The 21,263-nt window shown below is 51.9% G+C and overlaps 1 protein-coding gene across 8 annotated transcripts in view; it reads right to left on the bottom strand.

Annotated features, from left to right (window-relative positions):
- RNF123 (ring finger protein 123) overlaps nucleotides 1–21,263 on the bottom strand; it is a 160,560-nt gene that overhangs the window by 41,079 nt on the left and 98,218 nt on the right. For 5 of the 8 annotated variants that reach the window (XM_048856501.2, XM_048856502.2, XM_048856503.2 and 2 more), the window contains exons 34-35: nucleotides 19,899–19,974; nucleotides 15,326–15,410 (exon numbers count right to left, since the gene is read on the bottom strand). The exons of 1 other annotated variant lie outside the window; for it this stretch is intronic. In XM_048856501.2, coding sequence (XP_048712458.1) covers nucleotides 15,326–15,410; nucleotides 19,899–19,974 — 161 coding nt within the window. The remainder of the gene's footprint in view (nucleotides 1–15,325; nucleotides 15,411–19,898; nucleotides 19,975–21,263) is intronic. 2 more of the 8 variants (XM_048856505.2, XM_048856506.2) reach the window with 1 other exon arrangement.

Below are 21,263 nucleotides of genomic sequence, written 5' to 3' on the forward strand. Positions count from 1 at the left end.
GAGAGGCAATTCTTCATTTCGTCCTAAATGGAACACAGGATCTGGTCCCAGAGGTAACTATAGCTGAACTCTCCCACGAGTAATAGTGACCACATGTAATTAAAATTTAACATCCCTGTAGAGGGGATAATACCAGAAAACTCAAACACGGTAACATTTAAATTTAAAAAGGGGAACCACATAAAAATGAGGACATTTGTTGGATGGGAATTAAAAGGAGTTGTCATAAGGGTTATACAGGAAGCATGGGACTATTTAAAACACCACAATAGAGGCAAAGACTAAAAGACTAAGAGGACGAAAAGAATGCCACCATGGCTAAACAGCCTAGAAATGGAGGCCAGGTAAAAAGGCAACTTTTAAAATTCGGAATTCAAAACCTAGTGAGGAAAATAGGAAGGAGCACAAACTCCGATAAGTTAAATGTAAGAAGGCAGGCCAAGAAAAAAAATCTGAGAAGTAATTTGCTAAAGACGCAAAAACAGTAAGAATTTTTTTAAGTGCATCAGAAGAACTTGAAGCTAGACAAATTCAGATGGGAAATAGGGCATGCATTTTTAACAGTGAGAGCAATTAACCACTGGGACAACGTACCAAGGGTTATGGTGGATTCTCCATCACCAGTGATTTTTAAATCAAGATTGGATTTTTTTTAAAAAAATCTGCTCTAGGAATATTGTGGGGCAGATCTCTGGCCTGTGTTATACAGGAGGTCAGACTAGATCTCAAATTGTCTGTTCTGGCCTTGTAGTCTATGAATCTATCTAAAAGCAGGAAGCCTGCTAAACAGGGCAGTGGGGCCACTAGATGACAAAGGTGTTAAAGGAGCACTCAAGGAAGACAAGGCCATCGCAAAAAAGCTAAATAAATTCTTTGCCTTTGGTGTCACTGTGGAGGATGTGGGAGAGATAACCCCATCAGCACTATTCTTTTTGGGAGACAAATCTGAAGTACTGTCCCTGTCACTAGAACAGGTTTTAGAACAAACTGATAAATTAAACAGTAATAAATCACCAGGACCAGATGGGATTCACCCAAGAGTTTTAAATGAACTCAAATATGAAATTACAGAACTAACTGTGGTATGTAACCTATCACTTGAACAAATTACTGGAAAGTAGCTAATGTAATGCTGATTTTTAAAAAGACTCCAGAGGCAATCCTGGCAATTACAGGCCAGTAAGCCTAACTTCTGTACCTGGCACATTGGTAGAAACAATAGTAAAGAACAGAATTATCAGACATGTAGATGAACATGATTTTTTGGGGAAGAGTCAACACGATTTTTGTAAAGGGAAATCATGCCTCATCAATCTATTAGAATTCTTTGTGTGTGTCAATAAGCATGCAAATAAGGGTGATCCAGTGGATAAAGTGCATCTTCAGAAAGCCTTTGACAAAAACCCTCACCAAAGTCACTTAAGGAAACTGAGCAATAACGGGATAACAGAGAAGGTCCCCTCATCGATCAGTAACTGGTTAAAAAACAGGAAACAAAGGGTAGGAATAAATGGTCAGTTTTCACAATGGACAGAGGTAAACAGTGGGGTCCCCCAGGTACCTATACTGGACCTGTCCTGCTCAACATATTCATTAGTGAACTGGAAAAGGAAGTGAACAGTGAAGTCCCAAAGTTTGCAGATGATACAAAATTACTCAAGATAGTCAAGCTGACTGAACAGTTACAAAGGGATTTCACAAAACTGGGTCAGAAAATGGCAGATGAAATTCAGTGTTGATAATTGCAAAGCAATGCACACTGGAAAAAATAATCCCAACTACACATATATAACGATGGACTCTAAATTAGCTATTACCACTCAAGAAAGATCTTGGGAGTCGTCATGGATAGCTCTCTGAAAACTTCAGCTCAAAGTGCAGCAGCAGTCAAACAGGCTAACAGAATGCTAGAAACTATTAGGAAAAGTATAGAAAACCAGAAAATATCCTAAAGCCACTATATAAAAACATGGCACGCCCAACACCTGGAATAATGTTCTGGTTGCCCCATCTCAAAAAAGATGTAATGGAACTGGAAAAGGTTCAGAGAAGGGCAATGGAACAGCTTCCATACAAGGAGAGACTAAAAAGATTAGCACTATTCAGCTTAGAAAGAAGATGACTAAGGGGTGATATGATAGAATGGTGCGGAAAAAGTAAAAAGAGAAGTGTTATTTACCCTTTCCCACGATACTAAAAACCAGGGGTCACCCAATTAAATGAATAGGCAGCAAGTTTAATACAAACAAGAGTAAGTACTTTTTCACACAATGCACAAATTAACCTGTGGAACTCATTGCTATTGAATGTTGTAAAAGCCAAAAGTATGACTGGGTTCAAAAGAGATCTAGATAAATTCAGGGAGGATAGGTCCATTAATGGCTATTAGCCAAGGTGGTCAGGGATGTAACCCCTTATTTAGGGGAAAATAAATGTCTGTCAGAAGCAAGAAAGAGAACACAGGGGTGGCTCTCTCCAAAATTGCCTTGCTCTGTTCACTCCCCCTAAAGCTCTGTTACTACCCTCAGTTGGAGACAGGACACTGGGCATAGCATCAATAATGGTGTGCAGTCTTTGAGCATTCCATTCAAAGAAAACCTTAGCTAGCGGGTGGGGTTGAGCAGTGGCCGTAGAGGTGGAAGAAGCCATGTACTAGGGTCTCAGAACTCTTTGTTTGAGTGGTGGCTCATAAGGGCACTAGTGCTGAAAGGTCTGTGGGGGAAAGTCTGGGCCGGTAAGTTTGCTTGTGGTGTCTTCTCTTCGGGGATGAGGTGTAAATACCTAGGAAGCAGAGGATTGTCTTTGAGTCCTTAAGAGAGCCTACTGACCTCTCATTGAAGAGGTCAGACTTGTCAAAGGGAAGGTCCTGAATGGTATGCTGAACCTTCCTGGGGAACCCCCAAAAATGCAGCCACAATTCATGCCTCATGACTACAGCTGTGGTGATGGCTCTCCACTGCCTCTTGGAGTGATGTCTTAGCCACCAATCTGCCTTCATCAATGCGGGCTTGGAACTGAGCCCTGTCTTCCTAAGGAAGTTTGTCTCTGAATTCCAGAAATTTAGAATAATTTACAAAGTCATACTTTGTTAATACCTGGTAGTTAGCAACACTGAATTGGAGAGTAGCTGATGAAAATATTTTCCTCCCAAGAGGTCAAGATATTTAGCACCCTTGTCAGTTGGGGTAGTCTTGGGGTGCTGTGCTCTGGACCTCCCTGTAGCTGCCTGCAACACTCAGGAGTTGGCCACTGTAAATAAATCTCTGCCCCTTTAACTGGCATGAAATATCTATTTTCAGTCCTCTTTGGGGTAGGGACACAGGAGGCAGGGATGTGCCACACAGACCTGGTGGGTTCCAAAATGGTCTCATTCACTGGGAGGACCATCCTAGTAAGGCCAGAGCGCTGAAGGATGTTCAATAGACTATGCTGTGTATCCTGGACCTCCTCCAGATATATCTAAAGCTCGCTTGCTGCCCTCTGTAACAGCTCCTGGTACTGCCTGTGATCGATGGAGAGGCAAGGGGAGGATGGAGCTATTACCGTATCCAGTGAAGAAGCTGACACCCCTCAGCCTCCTGTGTCCCTCCTATGGGTTCTGTCTGGGCTCATTTCCCTCACGGGGAGGCTCGTCTGGAGCACTGGATTTGCACAATGAAAAGGTAGGGTCCTGCTCTACCAGTAGTGCCATCTGTAGCAGTGGAAGAAGGCTCCAGCTTGTGGACGTGGAAAGGGAAGACTCTTTTCTTTGATGTGGGGTTTTTGAGGGTAGAGATGTCTCTAAGTACAACTGAGCCACAAAGAAGAGGAGACTGTGGATAGGGCAGAGCAAAAATATCCTGTGAGATAAAGGCTTCAGTCCCTTATGGTATTTGGGGAGCCCTAGGGAGGGGACTATCAGATCTGGGGTGTCCAGTGATCTGGTGCTAAGAGGATCCCACACAGAGTGAAGTCCAGTATGGCGCTCCAGACCAGACAGTATCGATCTTTTGATCTGTGGGACGAAACCAGGACTGATACCATTGGATCCTTCTTCCTTCACACCTTGGACAGAAGATTTGTGTGGGCCTAATTCCTTAGGACCCTCAAATGAGGATTCACCTGAATCTGACCGTGAAGGGGAGGGATGCTTTCTCTTAGAAGCAGATCTGGACAGGGACCTGTCCTTATGCTTATATTCATGTCCCCTACCCTTGGGAGAGGGTTTCTTAAGATTAAGTGTTTTGGCCTCTACTCTGGAGCTCATGCTCAGAGGGGCGTTGCTCACAGTCTGAGGCTGGTATATGGGGAGTCTCCCCAGCCTGGATTCAAATAGAGCCGTGTGACGTTATTGACTTGAACTTGGACCGTATAGAACATTGTTGCAACCAAGGTCCTGTAGTGGCACCAAATCTTGTATAAAGGGGGTCAAATAAGGTGTCTAAGACAAGGTAATGGTTTGCTGGTTATGATTATGCTATCTGTATGCATGTATCATTTTTGTGTTTTTGTATTTGTTATAAGTATTGGCTCTATACTGTCTGTATTTCAAACTTGTGCTATGCTTCTGAGTGACACCCCAGACAAGTTGGTATCAGCTCTGCCTAGCCTGCTTGATGGCCCATTAAGGACCATCAGCTATACAACTGACCCATTGAGAGAAGGCAGATACACCTTGTGACTCAGCAAGGTGTGCAGGGACATGCCTATGGTCAGAACTCTTGAGGTTTTTCCAGGTCACGTGATGGACAGCTTGTCTTTGGAACAAAGAAAGCAGAGACCACATGGCAAGAGAATATAAAAAGCTGCTGCAGCTCCTCCATCTTGTCTTCAATCCTGCTTCTTACCTCTGGAGGGACTTTGCTACACAGAAACTTTGAACTGTGGATGTACTCCAGAAACTTGATTTGAACCTGCAGTTTATTCTATCATTGCTGCAAGCCTGAACCAAGAACTTTGCCATTACTGTATGTAATTGATTCCATTTAACCAATTCCAGCTCTCATCTATATTTCTTTCCTTTTATGAATAAACCTTTAGATTTTAGATTCTAAAGGATTGGCAACAGCGTGATTTGTGGGCAAGATCTGATTTGTATATTGACCTGGGTCTGGGGCTTGGTCTTTTGGGATCGAGAGAACCTTTTTTCTTTTACTGGGGTATTGGTTTTCATGATGAGTGGCTCTGGTGGTGATACTGGGAAACTGGAGTGTCTAAGGGAATTGCTTGTGTGACTTGTGGTTAGCCAGTGGGGTAAAACCAAAGTCTTCTCTGTCTGGCTGGTTTGGTTTCCCTTGCTGTGCACAGAAACCCCAGAGTGGTGCAAGCAAAGGCCAGGGAGTTAGGGTGCCGCTGTGGAGTCGCCTCTGCAATCCACCTCCTGGGCAGGGCAGGGCAAGATGCCGCAGCCCAGCAAGCAGCGTGTCTGGCTAAGTCCTGCAGGGGGCACTGAGTGATCTGCTACACCACCCAAGTCCCCTGAAATGCTGTGCCACAGAGACCCCCAGCTGGGGCCAGTGCTGGGCGCACCAACAGCCCTGCCACCTGGAGGGGCAAGGGGACCTGTTCACCCCCCTTCCAGGATTCCCATGGCAGAGCTGCCAGGCAGGTACCCCCAGCCCATCTCCATGCCGGGATGGCACTGCCATGCCCAGAGACACCCCTAGGGGCACTGCTCTATTTCTCAGGGAACTTGCGTAAGGGACATAGTATAACTTGTGCCCCATCACATAGGTGCCAGAAATCCAGCCAGAGTCAGGAACAAGAGTCCAGGGGAATGAGAAAACCAGCGACCCCAGCCTGCCTGCAGGTGGGGTGAGCGCCCAGACCCACGGTCTCTGGGCAGCCCATTTGCAGGGGGAAGGAAGGAGGGGGTGGAAGTGCAAGCACGCAAGGCCAGGTGTCTGGGCAGCTTGTGGTGACCCACACAGCACTGAGAAGGAGGCTCTCCTGGCCCTGTGCTGGCTCCTGCCAGTGTCACTACACAAGCTGTACCTCCTGCCACTGCTATTCCTCTCAGCTCACTCCAAGGGCCGCTCAGTAGAACATCGGCTCCGTTACTCAGCAGACACACACAGGCATGAGACTGCCACAGTTTCAGCAGCTTGGACCAACACTTGGGGCTGTTCTGCCTCCTGGCCTCCACACTGCAAGTCCATGTGTGTCTAGGACAGGGGTTGGCAACCTATTGCACACATGCCAAAGACGGCATGCAAGCCAATTTTTAATGGCACACTGCTGCCTGCCAGGTCCCAGCTGTCGGCCCCACTCAGAGCAGGGCCAGCGGCCGGGACCCCGGCAGGTAGCAGCGTGCCATTAAAAATCCTGCCCACCCTGACCCACTCTTCTCCACCCCCCGCGGGGGGAGGGTGAAGAAGCTTGGTCCAGGGCTGCTGCTGCAGGGCAGGCAAGCTCCCCCTCCCCCGCCTCTTTCCCCAGCATGCTGGGTTCCTGCCCCTCTCCTCTCCCTCCCTTGCGGCAGATCTGCTGATGGCCCTTGCAACGGAGGGGGAGAAGCTGAGCCGCAGGGCGCTTGCTGCTCCAGGGAGGAGGCAGAGAAGAGGTGGGGACGGGGACTGGGGTGGGGTGGGGGGTGGAATCAGGGCACATCCCCTCCAGCCCCCAGTCACTCTGGGCAGCAGGCTGGGAGCACCCCCACGACCCCAGCCCATACCCCCAGCCCTCTGCCCTGACCCCTGCACTCCCCCCACACTCCCAGCCCTCTGCCCTGACCCCTGCACCCCCCTCACATACATTCCGCCCTGACTCCAGCCCCCCTCACACATACCCAGCCCAAAACACCCCATGCCCTGACTTCTGCACCCCCCTCACATGCCCCCAGGCCTCTGCCCTGACTCCAGCCCCCCACACACATACCCAGCCCCCCCACACCCCATGCCCTGACTCTTGCATCCCCCACATTCTCAACCTCACCCTGAGCACTAAACGGGAGCTCCTGCACACACCCCCACATTCCCACCTGCACCCCTTGCATCAAATGGGAGCTGCCCAGGTAAGCACTCCACATCCAAACCTCCTGCCCCAACCCAAGCCCCCTCCCCATTCTAGCTCTTGGTCAGGCCCTACACCCCAACCCCCAGCCTGCTCCTTCACCCCCAGCCCTGTGCTCAGTACACTCCCACCCTCAGCTCAGTGCAGGGAGAGAGGAAGAGAATGGGCTAGAACTAGGGAGAAGGTAGGTACCCACTCTGTGTGGCCGGCAGCGGGCTGAGTGGCAACGGGCTGAGCCATGCAGCCCACTGCCGGTCTGGGGTCCCATCCGCTGGCCCCGCTCAGCCCTCTGCCGGCCCGGGGTTCTGGCTGCCGGCCCCTTGCCAGCCAGGGTCCCAGCCGCAGGTCCCGCTCAGCCTGCTGCTGGCCTAGGTGAACGGAACTCCAGGCTGGCAGCGGGCTGGCGGCGTAAGATCACCATTTTAATTTAATTTTAAATGAAACTTCTTAAACATTTTGAAAACCTTGTTTACTTTACATACGACAATAGTTTAATTATATAATATATAGACTTATAGCAAGACACCTTCTAAAAAACGTTAAAATGTATTACTGGCATGCGAAACCTTAAATTAAAAAGTGAATAAACGAAGACTTAGCACACCACTTCTGAAAGGTTGCCAACCCCTGGTCTAGGACCTGGCTCCAAATCAGCCCATGGGACCCTTGCCTGTGCCTCTCCCCATGCCATTGCTGCCCAGCACCCCAGCTCTGCACCATGCTGCCCATGGCACTGAGTCTGAGCTCTGGGACAGACTCATGGCGGCCAGCAGCATGCCAAGGTGGGAACAGCAGGAGATGGTGTTGCCCAGGGTGGGGGCCCTGAAGCACAACACCCAGCTGCCCTGTGCCAGCTGGAGGAAAAGCAGGAGCTATCAACATGTGTGAATGGCAACTGCTGTCATGCCAGCCGGGCCTATTCCAGATCCTGGAAGCGGCTCTGCCTAGCGTGGGGAAGGGCACAGGGCCTGGCACCAGAAGCCATGCTGGAGAGACAGACACATGCCAGGGCACTCAGCTTCTCAGCCCTTGATTCAGAGTTAAGGGGAGGGTGCGGGTCAGCTAGCCCACTACTGCACGACAGGCACAGACGCTGCTGGCACTCAGCATTGCAAACCAGTGCAGCAGGGAATCTCTGCAACAGTCTCACTCCACATGGAGCAGCCACCCCTCCAGCTGGGTGGAGCAGGACTCCTTTTCGCCAGGCAACAGAAGTCATATGGTCTATCCCATGTGGTGCACTGGCCCCTGCTGGACACCAGGGAATGGCTTCTCACCAGCACAGGCAGCTGTTGGAGACCCAGGTTCAGGGACTCATTGCAATCACTAGAGTCCCTGATTTCTGCCCCTTGGTGCCAGCTCCCTGACTCCAGCCCCATCCCTTGCCAGGCTGCCACGGAGGGAAAGGAAACAAAGCACCAGCCTGTGGCCCATTCCCTCTGCTGTCCCACTATGGGAGAGGGTCCGAGCTGGCAGGGCAGGGCAGGGCAGGGCAGGGCAGTCAGGTGTGGTGGGGCCCTTCCCTAAAGCTGCTCCAGGAGGGATTACATTTAATCCCTTCTCCGTGGCCCTGCTGCAGCCAGCTCTGCTTCTCAATTGTTCTCATTAGTACATGTCTATGATAGTGAAAACAGATCAACAATAACTAGAACCAAGTCCAAGGCAGGGGCGCACAGAGCAGGGCTCCCCACAGCTCTACTGACAAATCCCGGCCTGGCTCTGTAGTCTCTGCTATCCTAGCCTGGGCTTCCCCCAACACAGCTGCCAGTGCCCCTCAATCCAACTTTTAGCCCCCCACTACTCTTCTATTCTGCCAAGCAGCAAAATACTGGTGCTGAACTTGACATCTAGGAAGGATTACATGGGGCCAAACTCAGCTTCCACAGTGATTTCAATCAAACTGGAATCCAGGTCTCCAAAGTGCTAAATGTGGCCTGCCCAGCCAAAGCAGAGGGGTGAAGCACTGGGACTCGTGCCCCATGCCAAACAAACCCCCGGTTCTCTTTGGAGAGAATGCTCCCCACATTAGAACACTTATAACAATGCTCCCCACATTAGAACAATTATAATGAGCAGTAGGACAGGGTGTGATAGGAGAGCTGTGACTCACCACAATTAACACGGGCATAACCAGAGGTATTAAATACTGCAATGCCTCTCTCGAACCCATTCTGTCCAGCCCTGAAATAGGACGACATGCAGTGCAAGTCCTCTCATCAGTTCCGCCTGAGAAATGCTCCTCTCTTGGCTCCAGGGGGCTCACCCCACCAAAGGTCTGTAATGAGATGCCTTGTTGCCTCCTGCCCCATAGCAATGTGTTGCTGGGGTAACTGGACTGCTCTCTGATGCTACACTCAGACACCAGCTGAGTCTGCCTGGCTCCGGGAACCCTTCTGTCAGGCATCTTCTGAACTGTCCTCACTTGGCCACTGCACCACCCCCAGCTCAGGGCAATTCAGTCATGGGAGCGGGGTCCAGGCCCCTGTACTCCAAGAGGAGCCAAAACATGGGCCAGAGTGCAACAGGCCCATCGAGCATTCCAGCCCGGGCTGCAACCACCTGAGCTCTGAAACAGGAAACTCGCCAGCCCAGGAATCTCCCCCGCAGACAGGAGAGCGCAGTGTTTTATGGATCAAACAGACAAACAAAATCACAGCAGCGATGGAAGAGCACTATAAGGTCCCTCTGGGCCTGGCCAGGACTAGCCTAGCCATAAATGCCCCAAGCAACAGGGCTCCAATCCCAGCCCTGGGGGAGATGTTTTCCTGAATAAACAAGCCACAATGCAAGGAACTTTCCCTGATATTTTCAGGAGCACAGGAATTGCCAGATGGGATCAGAGCTGAGGTCCATGCCGCCCAATCTCCTGTCTGCAACAGTGCCCAGCCCCAGGTGTTTCAGAGGCAGGTGTAAGAACCCACAGCAGCAGACTGGGAACAATCTACTCCAAAGACAGTCTCATTTGGATCTCTAATCATAGAATCATAGAATATAAGGGTTGGAAGGGACCCCAGAAGGTCATCTAGTCCAACCCCCTGCTCGAAGCAGGACCAATTCCCAGTTAAATCATCCCAGCCAGGGCTTTGTCAAGCCTGACCTTAAAAACCTCTAAGGAAGGAGATTCTACCACCTCCCTAGGTAACGCATTCCAGTGTTTCACCACCCTCTTAGTGAAAAAGTTTTTCCTAATATCCAATCTAAACCTCCCCCACTGCAACTTGAGACCATTACTCCTTGTTCTGTCATCTGCTACCATTGAGAACAGTCTAGAGCCATCCTCTTTGGAACCCCCTTTCAGGTAGTTGAAAGCAGCTATCAAATCCCCCCTCATTCTTCTCTTCCGCAGGCTAAACAATCCCAGCTCCCTCAGCCTCTTCTCATAACTCATGTGTTCCAGACCCCTAATCATTTTTGTTGCCCTTCGCTGGACTCTCTCCAATTTATCCACATCCTTCTTGAAGTGTGGGCCCAAAACTGGACACAGTACTCCAGATGAGGCCTCACCAATGTCGAATAGAGGGGAACGATCACATCCCTCGATCTGCTCGCTATGCCCCTACTTATACATCCCAAAATGCCATTGGCCTTCTTGGCAACAAGGGCACACTGCTGACTCAGATCCAGCTTCTCGTCCACTGTCACCCCTAGGTCCTTTTCCGCAGAACTGCTGCCTAGCCATTCGGTCCCTAGTCTGTAGCTGTGCATTGGGTTCTTCCGTCCTAAGTGCAGGACCCTGCACTTATCCTTATTGAACCTCATCAGATTTCTTTTGGCCCAATCCTCCAATTTGTCTAGGTCCTTCTGTATCCTATCCCTCCCCTCCAGCGTATCTACCACTCCTCCCAGTTTAGTATCATCCGCAAATTTGCTGAGAGTGCAATCCACACCATCCTCCAGATCATTTATGAAGATATTGAACAAAACCGGCCCCAGGACCGACCCTTGGGGCACTCCACTTGATACCGGCTGCCAACTAGACATGGAGCCATTGATAACTACCCGTTGAGCCCGACAATCTAGCCAGCTTTCTACCCACCTTATAGTGCATTCTTCCAGCCCATACTTCTTTAACTTGCTGACAAGAATACTGTGGGAGACCGTGTCAAAAGCTTTGCTAAAGTCAAGAAACAATACATCCACTGCTTTCCCTTCATCCACAGAACCAGTAATCTCATCATAAAAGGCGATTAGATTAGTCAGGCATGACCTTCCCTTGGTGAATCCATGCTGGCTGTTCCTGATCACTTTCCTCTCATGCAAGTGCTTCAGGATTGATTCTTTGAGGATATAGCTGAGGACTACTTAAACCCTGCTACAGGAGGGTTACCTCCCTTCCATTACTCTCATTAGCGCTCACTATGACAGTTCTGGATATTTTGCTTACCTGTATCAATGTCTAATTCTCTACCGAACATTTCCAAGTTCTTGGCCTCAACATCTTCCAGTGGCAGAGAGTTCCACAGGTCAGTTACACATTGTGTGAACAAGTGTTTCCTTTGATCAGGTTTTGAATTGAATTGAACTGACTTGAATGTCCTCTTGTTCACGCACTAGCTGCCATGGACAAGAGATGTTCTGGATGTCCCTCAGACTAGTCAGTATTTGATAGACTATCATGTCTCCTCTCTAAGATAACAATCCCCATCTTCTCAACCGCTCTTCATAGGAGAGTTTCTCCAGGCCCTGGGTCTTTCCCATTGCCCTTCTTTGGGCCCCTCTAATTCTGCGCTATCCTTTCAGAGACGGGGTGCCCAGTGCTGTACAGGATCCAGATGAGGCCGCACCAGAATTAGAATGTTCTCTGCCACATTCCTTATGCAGCTGAACACACCTTGCTCTTCTGACAACAGCTGCCCATTGAGCAGAGGTCTCCATGGCACTGTCTCTAATGGCACCCAGCTCCTATCCCCGAGCTGACAGTTAAGTCAGGCTTGCTGGGAGTAATCCCCTCCAGTATATGTTACTTTGCTTTCAGCACACTAAGTATAGTTTGCCACTGGGCTGCCCGTTCCCGTGGATTGTTTCAGTCCCTCTGGACTCAACTAACAAAGAACTGGGCCATCTCCAAGTTTAGCCACCCCACTGCACTCCCCTCATGGTTCCCACTGGTAGACAGCCCCTTCTGTAACCAATACCCCTTTGGGGATTTTCCTGATTGCACCTTGCTAGCCCAACTCCCCACCCCTGCAGAGACAACCCCTGCCCCCTACCAGCTAGCTGAGGAGCACTGTGCCATAGCTAATGGAGCAGGTTTGTCTGTTCTGCCCTCAACTCGCTCCTTCCTTCTGGGGCACAGAGGAGAATGAACACAGCGTTCCAGGTATGCGGTCAGTCTTACGGCAGAGAGCTGCTGCCTCTATGCAAGGACACCTCAGGGGGTGGATTACAGTGACTGCATTTTGCTCACTGCCCTGCCGCATGGCAATCTCCTGTCTGATCTGCTGGCCACTGCCCCCAAGGGCATCTATACACTCCTGCTCCAACGATGAGGTTTAACTCAGATGTGCACTGTTGAGGGGCTGGGGGGGGGGTGCTTGCCTCACTGCTTGGAATCTGATGCCTGCCCCTCAAGCATTAGCGGTGTCCATGGCCGGGGTTGCTGCTCCCCTTTCTTTCTGACAACCAGCGAGGGGGAGAAAGAGGGGGTCCGAGAAGGGGCCTGCCGAGGTTCCACAGCTTGGGAGCCTTGCTGATTTCCACGTCAGAACTGCTTGGTTCACATAAGGACAGAGATGGGTTTTATCAAGTGGCAGCCCATAGCCTTGCTGGCTGTCAAGAGTCGAGCTGGGATCTCATGTGTCCCTTTCTAGAGGCCCTGCTGGGCCCCTGCTTACCCGTAATACCACGCTCTTCATGCTGCCCTCCCAGAGTGAGCATGGGTCTGATTGCAGGCACAAACAAAAGTCTTTGCCCCTCCCTCTGGCTGTCAGGTCCAGCAACCTGAGCAGGGGCAGGAGCTGCGGAGGCCGGGGCAGGGAGGTGATCCCGGAGCTCACTCCAGTGCCGAGTCCTTTCCAAGGACAGAGCTGCCAGCAACAACAAGCAGTTCTGTGAAGTCTGTGGGAGAGCGAAGCCTGTTCGCATTTGCAAAGCAGAAAAGGCCACCAATTAGTGACCTTGTGCTGAACACTTGGCACAGTCATGCTCAGGGCTGTGTGACTGGTGCAGGGATCGTGGGATATAGGATATAATTAGATGCATTTGTGTACATCTCTGAGTCCTTGAAAGAAGGATCAGAGCAAGTCTGGCTGCAGGGCTGAGTGGCCCAGCCAGATGGGGCTCGGCTCTCTGCAAAACCAGGGACTAACCTGTTCCACATGCACAGAGGGAAAGCGGGATGCGCAGGATGGGGACCAGAGGCTCCCAGCAGGGGACGAGGCAGAGCTGGAGGCAGAAGGTGTTCGGGGAGAATGCACGTGCATTTACAAACAAATGCAAGTGGATCTTAGCTACCTCACCTGGACATGGGCCGAGCTCTTGGCAGGAAGCACACACACACCCAGAACCTGCAGGACATGCATTCACCCTGTACCATGGCCTCTGGGCGTTCTGAGACAAGAAGTGGGAGAGGGTGTCCTGCCTGCCAGGACCACGCTGCTCCCCTTCCCTGGACAGGGCTTGTCCATGCTGTTGGCCTCATAAATATGGCCATGAGCACAGCAGTGTGCTAGGGCACAGCACAGCCTGAAAGGGGGCAACAACTGTGGCTGACGACACTCAACCACCTGGCCAGTGAAATCACTAATGAATTTGCCAGCACCTTCCCCACAGTAAGCTCCATGCATGGTGATTTCAGTGGGCACCTAGTTTAGAGGTCCCTTTGCTCACAGGCTGCTGCACTGGACTACAGGCATTTGTGTCATTTCCTTATACCACAGAGACACAAGGACAGCAAGGATTCGACCCCTTCCCTTCCTGACACGGGGCAGGAGCAGGACACTGGGAGCTGCTGCCAGCTATGTCTGGGATCTCCATAGCCCCCAGGTATCCCTCCAGCCCCTGCCTACCTCACACACAGCCAATACAAACCCTCTTCCAACCAAAACACCCCTGGGAGAGCTGGCCCTGCCTCGCAGCAATGCTGGCCAGGATGGGGACTGGAGAGAAGGGGCCATGCCAGGACCCGTGGCTGATGTGAGGCAAGGCAAGTGCCAGGCCCCCGCCTGCCCAGGTGAGCTCAATCTACATGCACCCAGTGCTGGAACAACATGCCACCAGGCAGTAATCTTACTGCCACCTCTCTGGAGGCCTCTGCACAGGGTTTGAGCCTGTCCCCCATTCCTGCGACCAATGTGGGAGCTGAACGTATGCAAGGCACATGGTGGGCGAGTCCCCGGGCCTGGCAGCACACATGGAGCCTAGAAGGGCACCTTACCACCCTGGCACTAAGCAGCCGTCACCCCAGAGCCAACTGAGGGAGGCAGAAGGTTGCATATAGAAAAGTTGAGAGTCGCATGGTGCCACCCTGCCATTTCCTACAGTAACAGCACATCAAGGCTTTGGGATCCTGGAAGGCAGCGCTGTTCTCTTGACTCACCTAGGCTCCTTCTCAGCAGCACACAGGGCTGAGTCTCCTGCCAGGACACCCTAAGAGCAGCCAGCTTAGAAAGACAGGTAGCGCAGTGGGTAGGGGACTAACCTGGGATGCAGGAGACCAGAGTTCCATTCCCTACTCTGCAACTGGCTCCCTGGTTTCACCAAGTCTGTCTGGCCATCAGCTGCCAGCTGTAGAGCGGGGATAGGAGCCCTGCTCTGCCCCAGAGGGGAGCTGGAGTGGCCCCCAGACACAATGGAGATGAGGGCCGCGTAAGTATCTTACACAGCTGGCACTAGAGGTGTGCACATGTGGGTGCAGCCCTGCCTGAGGGCTAAACTGCCACCAGTAAAAAGAAAGGCAACAGCACAGACAGCAGCACGGTGGAGGTGAGGCACCAGCAGGCTGGGCAGGTGTCCGCTTACAGCTGCCATGGGACGCAGGCCAATATGAAAGGGAGTGGGGCATACAGAGCAGTGGGGGCGCTGCGGCAGGAGGACAGCAGGGCTAGTTCTGTGCTCAAGGGAGCACGCCTGCCCCCTCCACGGCTAGACAGGCCTAGGAGATGGAAGTGGTCCCAGCTGAGCCGAGGCAGGGCAGAGCAGCAGTTGGGCCAGTACATAGGGAGTTAAGTGAACTTGGTGTCCAACCCACCTTGTGGGGCAGATACGTGGACCCTAGTGACCAGCACACACCTGGCGGGGATTCCCATCCCCAAGCTCTGAAGGGCTGAGTCCATCCCCAGCTACACCACAGCACAGCCTCTCGGCGACACTGCCTCTCGCAGGAGGAGTCACTCACCCTTGGAAGTCAGTGTCCATGAGGAGTCGGACCAGAATCCCTGTCACAGCCACAAGGATTGGATAATGATCCACGCTCTCTAGCCCTGGGGGACAGAGCAGAGCCAGAGCAATGACCATGGCTGGGAAGGCCAGGCCATACCCCATCCCCGCACCTGCCCGGCTCTTTACCCTCAGCCTGGCAGCTGTACGTCTCTTTGCAGCAGCCCACCTCAGCTACACCCATGGCCGCGCTGGGGGAGCCCTGGGCCAGAGGCACGACCTCCTCCTCCCCCAAACCCCATAAGCACCTTTCACATGGCCTTGGTCGCAGGCATCTCCCCATGGCCAGCACTGACTTGACTTCTCCAAAGCTTCAGGAAAGAGGGGCTCCCTGCCACCCTGGGGCTGATGCCTTGCCCTGGTGTGGTACAGGGGGGCTGACTGGAGCTCCCCCTAGCAGCCTTCCCACGGGGAGTGTAGCTGAGCTGTGCCTCAAGGGAAGAGGAGACATTGATGAGATAATCATTCTCCGAAGAGAGACAGGCTGACTTAGCAGCGCCACGTGGCCCAAGGGCTCTGCTAGCAGCATGACTGTTAATCTGCTGGCTGTGCTTCAGCCATCCCCTGGCAATGCAAGCAGGGAGATGGCCTGTGGTGCAGGGACAGCAGGTGGCTGCTAGCACAGCACTGTCCTTCCCCAAACCTTGCCACACAGCCCAAGGACATACTCAGCAACGCGTAACTAGACAAGGACTTCTGCCTGTGCCAGGGAAGGGCATGCAGGGAGATCAGGCTCCATTCTACAGGCACCTCCCATCCGAGATCCCAGCATCCTTTCCAGTTCCCTAGAGTGCCCCAGAGCAGGCATGGAACATGGCAGCAGTTTAACAGCTGCTCAGAGTTTGGTGCCTAAAGACCCCAGAGGCCAGGACCTGAGGGGAAGTGAGGGAAGCGGAGAGACTTGCGGCAGGACATAGGGTCTCATGGAAAGAGCCAGGGAACCAGGAGTGAGCACAATGGTCAGGACCCCTGTTTACATCTCCTACAGCCTGCCCTGCAAGCATTTTAGCATCGCCAGTGGTTGGGGTGGCAGGTCACCCTTCTGTTGGACTCAGAAAAAGAATGCCCCCTGCTATATCCCCAGCCCACAGGATTCCCGGCCCTGAGGTTCCCAGCCACATGGCCCAGCACCCAGTGACAGCCCCAGAAGATCACAGACAGGGCCTGTCTCTGCAAAGCACCCACACAGCCACATTGCTCCGCTGGCGAGGGGGAGCACCTGAATCCCCTGGGCCCTCTATGCAGCCACCAGTGAGTTCCTGACGGGCAAGGAGACAGCCAGACTCTAAGAAGAAGGATAAAGGAGTTTGAGGCACAAGTGGTGTTCTTGTCCATCCTCCCTATGGAAGGAAAAGGCCCAGGTAGAGACCGTTGAATCATGCAAGTCAATGAATGGCTATGCAGGTGGTGTCGGAGAGAAGGCTTTGGATTCTTTGACCATTGGATAGTGTTCCAAGAAGGAGGAGTGCTAGGCAGAGATGGGCTCCACCTAACGAAGAGAGGGAAGAGCATCTTCGCAAGCAGGCTGGCTAACCTAGTGAGGAGCGCTTTAAACTAGATTCACTGGAGGAAGGAGACCAAAGCCCTGAGGTAAGTGGGATACCAGGAGGAAGCAAGAGCAGGAGAGCCCAAGAGGGGAGGGCTCCTGCCTCATATTGAGAAAGCGGGACGATCAGCGAGTTATCTCAAGTGCCTATACAGAAATGCAAGAAGCCTGGGAAACAAGCAGGGAGAACTCGAAGTCCTGGCACAGTCAAGGAATTATGATGTGATTGGAATAACGGAGACTTGGTGGGATAACTCACATGACTGGAGTACTGTCATGGATGGATATAAACTGTTCAGGAAGGACAGGCAGGGCAGAAAAGGTAGGGGAGTTGCATTGTATGTAAGAGAGCAGTATGACTCTCCGGTATGAAACTGCAAAAAAAACCCGAGTGTCTCTGGATTAAGTTTAGAAGTGTGAGCAACAAGGGTGATGTCGTGGTGGGAGTCTGCTATAGACCACCGGATCAGGGGGGTGAGGTGGACGAGGCTTTCTTCTGGCAACTAACGCAAGTTACTAGATTGCAGGCCCTGGTTCTCATGGGAGACTTCAATCACCCTGATATCTGCTGGGAGAACAATGCAGCGGTGCACAGACAATCCAGGAAGTTTTTGGAAAGGGTAGGGGACAATTTCCTGGTGCAAGTGCTGGAGGAACCAACTAGGGGCAGAGCTCTTCTTGACCTGCTGCTCACAAACTGGGAAGAATTAGTAGGGGAAGCAAAAATGGATGGGAACCTGGGAGGCAGTGACCATGAAATGGTCGAGTTCAGGATCCTGACACAAGGAAGAAAGGAGAGCAGCAGAATACAGACCCTGGACTTCAGAAAAGCGGACTTTGACTCCCTCAGGGAACAGATGGGCAGGATCCCCTGGGAGAATAACATGAGGGGGAAAGGAGTCCAGGAGACCTGGCTGTATTTTAAAGAATCCTTATTGAGGTTACAGGAACAAACCATCCCAATGCGTAGAAAGAATAGTAAATATGGCAGGCGACCAGCTTGCCTTAACAGTGAAATCCTTGCTGATCTTAAACACAAAAAAGAAGCTTACAAGAAGTGGAAGATTGGACAAATGACCAGGGAAGAGTATGAAAATATTGCTCGGGCATGCAGGAGTGAAATCAGGAGGGCCAAATCACACCTGGAGTTGCAGCTAGCAAGAGATGTTAAGAGTAACAAGAAGGGTTTCTTCAGGTATGTTAGCAACAAGAAGAAAGTCAAGGAAAGTGTGGGCCCCTTACTGAATGAGGGAGGCAACCTACCGACAGAGGATGTGGAAAAAGCTAATGTACTCAATGCTTTTTTTGCCTCTGTCTTCACGAACAAGGTCAGCTCCCAGACTACTGCACTGGGCAGCACAGCATGGGGAGGAGGTGACCAGCCCTCTGTGGAGAAAGAAGTGATTCGGGACTACTTAGAAAAGCTGGACAAGCACAAGTCCATGGGGCCGGATGCGCTGCATCAGAGAGTGCTAAAGGAGTTGGCGGATGTGATTGCAGAGCCATTGGCCATTATCTTTGAAAACACATGGCGATCGGGGGAGGTCCCAGATGACTGGAAAAAGGCTAATATAGTGCCCATCTTTAAAAAAGGGAAGGAGGAGGATCCTGGGAACTACAGGCCAGTCAGCCTCACCTCAGTCCCTGGAAAAATCATGGAGCAGGTCCTCAAGGAATCAATTCTGAAGCACTTAGAGGAGAAGAAAGTGATCAGGAACAGTCAGCATGGATTCACCAAGGGAAAGTCATGCCTGACTAATCTAATTGCCTTTATGACGAGATAACGGGCTCTGTGGATGAAGGGAAAGCGATGGACATGTTGTTCCTTGACTTTAGCAAAGCTTTTGACATGGTCTCCCACAGTATTCTTGCCAGCAAGTTAAAGAAGTATGGGCTGGATGAATGGACTATAAGGTGGATAGAAAGCTGGCTAGATTGTCGGGCTCAACGGGTAGTGATCAATGGCTTCATGTCTAGTTGGCAGCCGGTATTAAGTGGAATGTCCCAAGGGTCGGTCCTGGGGCCGGTTTTGTTCAATATCTTCATAAATGATCTGGAGGATGGCATGGACTGCACCCTCAGCAAGTTTGCAGATGACACTAAACTGGGAGGAGTGGTAGATACGCTGGAGGGTAGGGATAGGATACAGAGGGACCTAGACAAATTGGAGGATTGGGCCAAAAGAAATCTGATGAGGTTCAAGAAGGACAAGTGCAGAGTCCTGCACTTAGGAAGGAAGAATCCCATGCACTGCTACAGACTAGGGACCAAATGACTAGGGAGCAGTTCTGCAGAAAAAGACCTAGGGATTACAGTGGATGAGAAGCTGGATATGAGTCAGAAGTGTGTCCTTGTTGCTAAGAAGGCCAATGGCATTTTGGGATGTATAAGAAGGGGCATTGCCAGCAGATCGAGGGACGTGATCGTCCCCCTCTATTCGACATTGGTGAGGCCTCATCTGGAGTACTGTGTCCAGTTTTGGGCCCCACACTACATGAAGGATGTGGAAAAATTGGAAAACGTCCAGCGGAGGGCAACAAAAATGATTAGGGGACTGGAGCACATGACTTATGAGGAGAGGCTGAGGGAACTGGGATTATTTAGTCTGCAGAAGAGAAGAATGAGGGGGGATTTGATAGCTGCTTTCAACTACCTGAAAGGGGGTTCCAAAGAGGATGGCTCTAGACTGTTCTCAGTGGTAGCAGATGACAGAACAAGGAGTAATGGTCTCAAGTTGCAGTGGGGGAGATTTAGGTTGGATATTAGGAAAAACTTTTTCACTAGGAGGGTGGTGAAACACTGGAATGCATTACCTAGGGAGGTGGTGGAATCTCCTTCCTTAGAAGTTTTTAAGGTCAGGCTTGACAAAGCCCTGGCTGGGATGATTTGGTTGGGGATCAGTCCTGCTTTGAGCAGGGGGTTGGACCGGATGACCTCCTGAGGTCCCTTCCAACCCTGATATTCTGTGATTCTAAAGGTGACTTACCTGGCAGCCGGAGGTTCACCACTCTGTCGAACAGGTTCCGCTCGGCTGTCACGCGATTCAGCACCTGGTTCAACAGCTGTGCGGGGACAGGAGAGATGTCAGGAGAGACTGTTCCTATCTCTCAGACAGGGCGCCTGCCTGAGCAGGACGGAGCAGCCCCTTTCCAGCCATCAGCCCCAGCCCCAAGTGGGTTCATTGCCCTCAGAGAGCACACCTGCCCCATGCGGGGCCTTCCCAGGAGATTGCCCCTCTTCTTCTAGCTGCTCCTGAACCTCCCACCAGCTGGACAAAGAGGCATCTGGCTGAGCACGTCCCATGGATTGCTAAGGATCCACTCCACAGAGCATGACAACAGCAGACTGCAGCCCTCCCATCCCTACCAGGGCAATGCCTGGGGGAACTGCAGCTCCCAGCACTCAGCATTCCATTAGGAGTGGACAGTGCAGCTGCATTGCATGAGATGGCAGCAGCACTGCAACACTCCTTCTGTGGGAGCATGCTGACTCCCAGCAGGCTACACACACATCAGCAGTGCATGCAGTGCTGGTAGCCCCTGGTGCGCAATGGGCCATAACCTGCAGCGATAAGAGGCTGAACATGTGGGCAGTCACACTGGCTGCATTCCAGGCTGCCGTCAGTATGGAGAAAGCTCTCACCAAGGAGAAGCTACAGTCACAGGCCACATCACGGCCAATGGCAGAACTGATCAGAGTGGGCCAACCAAGAGCCAGCTATGAGCAGGGCTGGGTGCAGGCGCTTGCTGGCTAACAGCTGCCAATGGCCCAAGGAGCTCTCTGCTGAGCCCAGGACCTAGCAGGACTAGGACTGCTGGTCTCCAAACACAGCAAGGAAACAGCTCAGGCCCAGGAGGCTGCTGGGCAATCACATACAGTAACTCCTCACTTAAAGTCATCCCAGTCAACATTGTTTTGTTGCTGATCAATTAGGGAACAAGCTCGTTTAAAGTTGGGCATTGCTCCCTTATAACGTTGTTTGGCAGCTGCCTACTTTGTCCACTGCTTGCAGAAAGAGCAGCCCATTGGAGCTAGCTGGTGGGAGCTTGGAACCAGGGTGGACTGGGAGCCCCCACATCAGCTCCTCTAAGTTCCCTGTGCGGGGGTAGCCGCCCTGCAGGCTATCAATTGCTGGGCAGTTCAGCTGTCCCTTCCCGCTCTGCCTTGGAGCTGCTCCCGCCTTCTGCCTTGGAGCTGCTCCCTGGAGCCTCCTGCTTGCTGGGCAGGGCAGGGAGAAGAGGGGTGCTAAAGTTAGGGTGTCCCCCGCTCCTTTACCCCATCAGGCCATCTCCACAGAGCAGGAGGGGACACGACAGAGCTCAGAACGAGGGAGCTTGCTGGCAGCAGCTGC

This window comes from Caretta caretta, chromosome 7 (genome assembly GCF_965140235.1).
Source record: "Caretta caretta isolate rCarCar2 chromosome 7, rCarCar1.hap1, whole genome shotgun sequence".
In the NCBI taxonomy this organism is placed as follows: domain Eukaryota; kingdom Metazoa; phylum Chordata; order Testudines; family Cheloniidae; genus Caretta; species Caretta caretta.